At 36.5% G+C, this 8440-nt stretch overlaps 1 protein-coding gene across 1 annotated transcript; it reads right to left on the reverse strand.

The window, feature by feature from the left end:
- Positions 1–406: 406 nt before the first annotated feature.
- Positions 407–4881, reverse strand: LOC129272996 (adenosine receptor A2a-like). The gene is made up of 2 exons (XM_054910067.2): positions 3590–4881; positions 407–454 (listed from the first exon to the last, which is right to left on the reverse strand). The coding sequence occupies exons 1-2, from the start codon at positions 4160–4162 to the stop codon at positions 407–409; spliced, it is 621 nt and encodes a 206-aa protein (XP_054766042.2). The 5' UTR covers positions 4163–4881.
- Between the last annotated feature and the right edge of the window lie 3559 nt (positions 4882–8440).

Genomic DNA, 8440 nt, shown 5'->3' on the forward strand with positions numbered 1-8440 from the left:
AATACTGTGAGGGGTTTCGAGCCCTGTCCATTCATCATTCTACGTCAACCATTTCCCTCCTTTCCTCATCCAGTGGCGTTCAGGAGAGAAGGGGGGAATTAGAGTAACAACAAGAATATGGTCAGTTCCTTAACAAACCATTCAACTCCACATTTCCGTTGCGAGTAATATTCTTCAAAAAAATAATAAAAAGAGAAAATAATCAATAATCACTCCTTAAACCTTCTGGTCAAGTCACGGGTTCTATAGCACCCCCTTTCATGAATTCAACCTTATTCGAATTTCATTCTACATATATATAGACATGATAAGGGAGGCACGTCCCATTACCCCTCCATTGACCAATAGTGAGTGAGTCATGACTTTTATCAACAGCCACAATGTGTGCATTGAAATCAGTATTAGATTACCAAGAGGCATCTCCAAGTCCATTGTTTTCCCTCATAACATCTAACTGGTGGGAGAGAAAGCACATTAGGAGAATGCTAACATTCAATAAAATTACACGAGAGATAAAAAATAGTGTAGAAGCGATTATCGTTAGGCATTAAAGATGTATTCAGTTGCGCCATGGGGCTATGAAGGGGTTTATATATGTATATATATATATATGATATATATATATATATATATATATATATATATATATAAATCCGAAAAAGCGAAACGAGCCAACTCTAAATATAAGACCAATAAATTTTGCTTGGCTGTTTGCTGTTCACCATGCAAAATGATATCCGCATTGACAAAAAAAGAGTGCCCCATCTGAAAATAAGAAGACACAGTAAGACAAAAGCATAAACACAAATCGTCTGTAGCGAAACGTCCCTTGAATGAAATAAATTGGTTAAAGTAAAACATGGCTTGACATTAAACATTCAAAAGAAAAAAAAATCTCTTAGATCTTGTAGATTTGGCATCTTAGTAAGTCAATCGACCAGATCTCAAAATAAATTCGATGAATTTGAAATATTGATAAATACATTAAAATTATTCATATAAATTGGAATTTCTGTTGTTGTTGTTTTATTCCGATACCCGTAGCCCCGCCCCTCCTCCTTCGGTTTGCAATAAATATTGACCTTCATTTCAGGATCATTCAATTTCCCCTGAGGAGGTGTACCTCCTCTCTCGAGTGTACCGCCTATACCGTATCAAATTACCACTCGATATGAGGATTTCTACAAATAACTTCCCAATTTCCTTTACAAACAGTGATAATTTGCTAAAACATTCACGTCTGCCATTGGAAATCCAGATACTAGGACACCCAATCAATATAAGCCCCAGAGATACGGCGGAAAGATACATGGGATCCATTATTTCATGATTTATCTTTGCTTTAAATTCTGCCTCTCTTTCGAGTGGTTAGATTACCGTGAATAAAGATTTGTTTTATATTCTTCCTCTTTGGCATTTTTTTTCAATAACGTCATTAGTTGTATTTGTACTATCGGTCCATCTACTTGTTTCAGTACGATGGTTTAAAAAAAATTCAAATGTTTGCTGCTATAAAAAGAAGGGGCGCAGTATTTTGTTTTTTGTTATTTGCTTGCATGAAAAGGAAATGTTTTAAATTGCAGTTCCTCATGTTTGGATGTTACTTATCAGCGCTCCCTGATTTTCTTTTGTTGTCTCTTTTTTTGTCAGCATTGAAGATTGTTTCACAAATATTGATTTGAAATGGAAATTTCCTCTACATTTTGAATTCCATCTTCATTATCTTGCCATCACATTCATCCGCCCCTCTTTCTCCCCTTTCCAGATAGTTTGACAATTCTCTCAAAATAGATCTATTTGGAAAACGAACCGAGGATGATATCCCATAATTCATATATGTAAATTGGTGTTTATTCGGTATAAATGTACCAAACTGACCTCATTTTTCTCCATTGCCATGTAGACGCCATGGTAATGACTTTAGTCTACGTATATTTTCCTTCTTATTTGTATTTTTGAAATGTATTCTAAGATCCTGCATTTTTACCATCTTCCGTCTTTCTTTTAATAATGATACATTTTTACTCGATAGTATAATCTAACCATACCTTTTACGACAAACCGTGTATGCTCAATAATCCCTCAGACTTGAGAATGGCTTAGTGGTAGAGCGCCCGCCATGAATGAGGGGGGTGGGGGGGGGGGGTGGGTTAGATTCCCGGCCGAGTCATAATCAAAGAAGCGCAAGAAAAATCGTCACTTCAATACTTCATGATTAGACAATTTAATTTTGATAGGTTACCTCCACTCATTAGAATCAAGAGCAGAATGATCGTGTGGGCTGCCGGGTGGGCTGTTTTAATACAACGCCGCCATTGGCACTTGGGAAATTATAATAGCAACCTGTAGATATATTGAAGACCTGGTGGTCATCACGGTCATTATTCAGGGAGAGATTCACTGAAGAGGAATGTCCTTACGAACACAGGAAAGGTTTCCCTTCAAGGTTGAAAAAAAAATCAGTATACACTCTGTCCCAAGACGGTTAATGCGCTCTCTTTGCCCTCAAACAAATCTTACAAAAAGTTGCTGCACTTTTTTTTATGACACTCTCATGAAAATTGAATAAATTGGTAAACTGCAAAGGGAACTTACTGAAAGAGCAGTGAATTATTGTAAATTGTTTATCCAGGGATGGTTCGTTAGGGTCTCGAGTTTCAATGTTTTTTTTTCTTATGCTTTCTACGGCGATGCTACTTAGAGAGCTATTTACACGATTGATGAAAGTGGCAAATTGACTTTTCTTTTCAAGATTTGTTGGGTTAGTGCTGGTCCAAAAGCCGAACCCGCAACACTGATCATAAAAGGAAAACCATACAATAAGAAAGACAAATGAAGAAGAAAAAAAAATGATATTTTTAGTGGAAGTTTCTTCTTCTTCTCCTCCTTTTCTTCTTTTTTCCCCCTTTTTTTTTAGTTTGTTCTTTTTTCTCTTCCCCTTCTTTTTATTTTTCTTTTTCTTGCTTCTTCTTCATAATCACCATCATCTTGGTGTTGTTATTCTTCTTCTTCCTATGTTGCTTGTTCTTCCTCCTCCTTTTCTTCTCCGCCATTAAATGGTAATTTATAAGTCACCGAATCGGTAATCGTATTTATCTTTATTATTTTTCAATCAGAAAATTGAAAGTAATGTTGAACATTCTACATACGGACGAGAGAAGAATATAGACGGACGTTTGTTAGACGACCTTGTTCCATATTTTGTCGTAAAAGTCAGCCAATGGGTTTTATCACCACAATCACTAACACGTTGATGATATACGCTTTGTGCAGTGACGACAAAGATGAACACGATGTTCTGAAGAATATAGATTTTTGTTCAATGGTATGTTATCGATAAATGTGAATATTTAGAATGCCTTCGATCGGTCAATTGTCGATATGAAGGATGTCACATATTTTCAGCTGTTTAACATTTTAAGAAAGTGAGGATTAATCGATGATTTGCGAAAACAATGCAAAAGGATAAACGGGCCATGGATATGGCAAGCATCATATAGTTGGCAATTATTCAAAACATGTTAAAATTTTGATAGGCGTTATGGCTCTCAGCAGGAAGGAAAGTTATGAAACATTTATATTGACTTACCTGTTTACGAACAGCTCGGAAAATGAAAGCGTAGATGACCACCATGACGACAAGTGGAATGTAGATGACCATGACCGCATTGAACAACATGTAATCCATGTGAATGATGTGAATAAAGAAACACTTCCCGTCCTCGGGCTCCCCCTTGTTCCAGCCGACCACGGGCAGGAACCCGACGATGGCGGCCATAATCCAACACACGATGATGACGACGATGGCCCGGAGGGGCGTGACGAAGACGTTGTAGCGCAGCGGGTAAGAGATGGCGATGTAGCGGTCGAGGGAGACACCGATCAGGCTGAAGGTGGATGCCCCGCAGAGCCAGAGGAGAAAGTTCAGCATGATGAGGCAGCCATAGAAGCTTCCATGAGGGAGAGTTTCGTTGGTCAGGATAGCGAAGGGTACCCCGAGAAGGCCTACTAGGAAATCGGCGATGGCCAGAGACACGATGAAATAGTTGGTGACAGTATGGAGACGGCTGTTGCTGGTGTAGATATAGAGAACGAGTCCGTTGCCGATGACGGATAAGGCAGCGATAACTATTTCACAGGTTGTATAGGCTATGTCATCCATTTTGAAGAGAGAGATATAGAGTGATGTAGAGGGGATAGTCTTATTAATTGTCAAAATAACGACGAAATGAAGGGAATAAGTTTTAAATGACTATCATATTTCATTGAGGCAAACGGGGTATCATAGTATATTCATAGTCGTGCACTTTTGAGGAGTTTGTAATGGCGTCTACTATAATTTCGATTTTACAAGACACCTCCAATTCGCTTTCTCTCTTCATCGAGCTGTTTTGTAATGTCACAGATTTATAGCCGACTCTCTACTAGCAGGAAAATTACAAGACCTGATAAATATATAACTGGGTCCTATGATGTCAATATCGAAATAATTAACACATTACAACATCCTTCATTAAACAATATTAAAGTACCATTTGATATGTGAAGTCTGAAAACAACTGTCCACTTGTCTCCAACGATGGAAATAGAAGGCGAAGAAGACGTCTCCCTTCTACATGAATATATGAAAAATATGAACAAATCAAGATGCAATTTAATATTTTGCCCAGCCCTGATTCAATCAGCGGCCGAATCCAAACAATTTCAATCGATTGGGGTCAAACAAAGCTCCGAAATTTCAGCATACAAGTATTCCACTGTGACCGAGTCCTCCTTATTTCGCTTCGTCTTGGGAAGATATGAAGTTCGTAGAGACCTTCGGAGTCAATATTGAAAAGATTCTGGGAAATGTAAAGCTGATGTCTGTCATGCACGAGCACGGAAGACGTTCGATGGGATCGTTTTGCTGATTTGAGCTGTATTCAACAGGAGGCGTGGAAGAGGAGCGAAGCCCCGGCTTTGCAATGATCAAGCGAGGATGCGGCAAACGAATCCGTCGTTGAGAATTTTAAAAGAACACTTTCTAAAAAAACGTATGGATCAGTCAACGCGTGTGCGCTTTTTTGCCGTCAAAGTGGTTGTGTTCGGAGCTGTGCTTGAGAGCGATTTGCGTGACTGAAAACCATGATACCATGTAAAGAGAAGCCCGTTGCTGTGAAAATGCTGGTCGTAATGAGGTTAAGGCAAACGATACCACCGCGAATCACGTGGGATGGCCTTCAAAAGTAGTACTGACTTTTTTCCCGCCAGTTTCATAAGTCGTCTGACCGCAATACACTGTGATCAGTTGAAAAAAAGTGACAAATCTGTGATTGCAACATAAGGATAAAAGTATTGTCAGGGCCGTAGTCATTAGTGTACTGGCTTATTAACAAAAAAAGAGTATTCAAATTATATTTTCTCGGTTCATAACAATCTTAATTTCAATGCGAGGTAATTTTAAAACTATGATTATTTTGCTTTAGAAAAGAGAATTAATACAATTACTCTTCCTTTATGTGATGTTGTTTTATTTTTAATGTCACAAGGGCATTACTCAATTTAGATATGCATTTGAATTTGTCTTTTTCATTTCCCAATACACCTTTCTCAATTATGATACATTTTGTACGACAATGTAACGTATTTGTACTTGATGTATGCGATTTTTCCAATTTTTTAAGGAAAATCTAAATGAAAAATCATGAATAACAAATCATTGTCTTTTTGTTTATACTTAAATAAGATCTCATTTATATACACTGTACATTTTCTTAGTTATACATTTATGTGACATATCTTTCCTTGATGTACATTATTTTTTTTAAGGAAAAGAATCTCACTGAATATAATGCATTCGTTTATTATATGCAACAATTATTGTAATTTTGTTTTTGTAACTAGACTGTATACGATATTTATTTACATCAGCATTATCAGTGATAAAGTCAGCTAAAGTGAATTCATATCTGGGCAATTCCAAGAAAAAGTGGACATTTTCCAAAAATTTATATTGGCTCTATTTCAAATCTGGATCAAATTTTTCTATCAAAACTCATATGGGATTTCAATAATACAAAAGGGGAACATTATTAGCCACAATTTTTTTTCTTACGCATCTCCTTATAGGAGAATCCAAACCATACAAAAAAATCTATACATGGGACTACATATATTTTTTTATACTTTATTTCAATGTAACAGAAAACCACTGCTTCTTTCGTAAAATTTTCTTTTCGATAATCTGAAGGTCATCATTTTACATCATATCAAAAGAAAATTTTAAAAATTTAAGTTCACTTTACGTTGCCTGTGTGTGAATATTTCAGATGTCATCCGTAACCGGGGGGTGTTTCATCAACATTTTTGTCCGACGAGTTGTCAGATCTGACAACTTTCCTTGACTTTGATTGGCTAAGAAGCACTGTTACTACGGCAACTGTCGGATAAAATGGGACTTGTCAGAAAAACAGTCTGACAAGTCCTTTCATGAAACGCTCCCCCGGTATATGTTTTTAAAGTTGTAATTAATGAAATAATACACCAATTTTTTAATGTAATGCAGCATATTAAAGCTAGAACAACATTGAATCCAATCAATAACTCAACATTGTGATAGCCATTTAAAGTTCACAGAGTTTGAGCAATACACTGAAAAAACTTCGGTGTTGATTTAACACCAGCCCAGAATCTATATATGTCCACACCAGAGAAGTTTTAAACAACACCGGTTTGGTTTTCGTCTAACACCAGATATGTGTTTATACAACACCAATAAGTATTAAGACAGCATCGGTTTGATTCCAAACTGGTGTTATTTCAATACTTCTCTGGTGTGGACATAATAGATTCCGGGCTGGTGTTAAATCAACACCGGAGTTTTGCAGTGTATGTTTTCTCCTCAAATATGCATTTCCATTTTACGTCACTCCGTATCCATGTTTATGAATATTCATATCTCATTAATTCAGTAGATCAAAATAACAAATGTTATTATTTTGAAAAGTGGGTTTCAGCAACTACTGTCAGGTACCATTTCTTTGCAAATACTATTTAAATATGGGTGATATCTTTGTTTGAATGCTAAAAACTTGTTTCTGAATGTCACTCCGTAACCGTGGAACTGCCCATCTATACACAACAAAAAAAGTAAGTCCCCCCTAAATCAAATTGCTGTAACTTTTGAACGGAATAATTTTAAAATATGAAATTTCGTAGGTGGTTTTCTACACTCATTAAGCAACTCCTGGAGAAAAATGAGATTCATCAATTGAGTCATGCATGAGTAATCAAAGATTGAATTAAAAATGACCATTTTTGAAAGTCACAAGAGTCGTTTTTCAGATTGTGCAAATACAAAGTTGGGCAAAGCTTGTTTTTAGGTGAATTTTATGGTGTTAATGGTGTTTTTCTATCCATCATTTAGCCACTTCACACAAAATTTTGATATCGTATATTTATGGTTGAGTGAGCACAATGTTTTGTGACGTATCATCATAGGGGTTTATGGCAGTATCCCCTATACAACTTGTTAAAACATATTCAAATAGGAAAATGTTGGTCGCTCCCCCAATTACTCGGCCCCTCCCCATTTCAAAATTCTGGATCCGCCACTGATTTGTCCATAAATTCAACTGATCCTGAGAAATTGTTAGGAAAATGATGCATTTATGCATTATAAAGAGTAGTCATTCCCAGGTTTTCGAATGTGCTCGCTTAACCATGAAAATGCAAAAAGTTCGGAAGTGTGTAGTGATAAAACTGATGGATGATAAAAACAACAGCAATTAAGTAACATTTGAAACCGAATTTGCCCCAATTATTCACTTAATTACCCCCTTAAAATGAGTGTGACATTGAAAATGCCTCTTTTCCCACTTTGATGCATGCTCACTCATCCATGAATAAACATATCGATTTCATTTTTGCACAGAATTCTGCCCATAGGTTGATAAACATAACTGCCAAATGACATTGCTTAAGAAAGCCTTGAAAAAAAGTTCCACCATATTGAATAAGGGTTCACTTATTCTTAAACATATGCACCTATAGTGTACACAATGTCTATGAGAGAGGAAGTCAAAATTTTAACAAAAATGAAATGAGGGTTTGTTTGATGGACGGGTTTTTTACTTCTGCCAACAATTTTTTCATGAAACTTCGCACATAGCTTAAGATTAACACTATCCAAAAGTCGCGCACACCAACATACATGTAATCATTTGATATGGCACAGAGTGGGGCCAAGGCCTTAAACTTTCTTCTAATTTGCATAATTTTCGAATATTGTGTGCTCACTGAAGCATTAGACATAGGGATTTTCATAAAAATCAAATCAGAAAGTCAAAAGGGGCCTAAGCTTTCGATCCTAGCAGAATCTTCGTCGGAGGCAAAATGACAAACATATAAAGTGGAACAACCATAATATAGACAACAGAGAAGCTACAGCAACACTAGAAAC

The sequence above is a fragment of the Lytechinus pictus genome, chromosome 2 (genome assembly GCF_037042905.1).
Source record: "Lytechinus pictus isolate F3 Inbred chromosome 2, Lp3.0, whole genome shotgun sequence".
NCBI lineage: Eukaryota > Metazoa > Echinodermata > Echinoidea > Temnopleuroida > Toxopneustidae > Lytechinus > Lytechinus pictus.

Bases quoted from the DNA above. Each gene is read 5' to 3' on its own strand.
- LOC129272996 (XM_054910067.2), bottom strand. From the start codon at position 4,162: ATGGATGACATAGCCTATACAACCTGTGAAATAGTTATCGCTGCCTTA. The intron at 455-3,589 runs GTAAGTCAATAT...CTCTCCCACCAG, and splicing joins TCCGAGCTGTTCGTAAACAG to TTAGATGTTATGAGGGAAAA.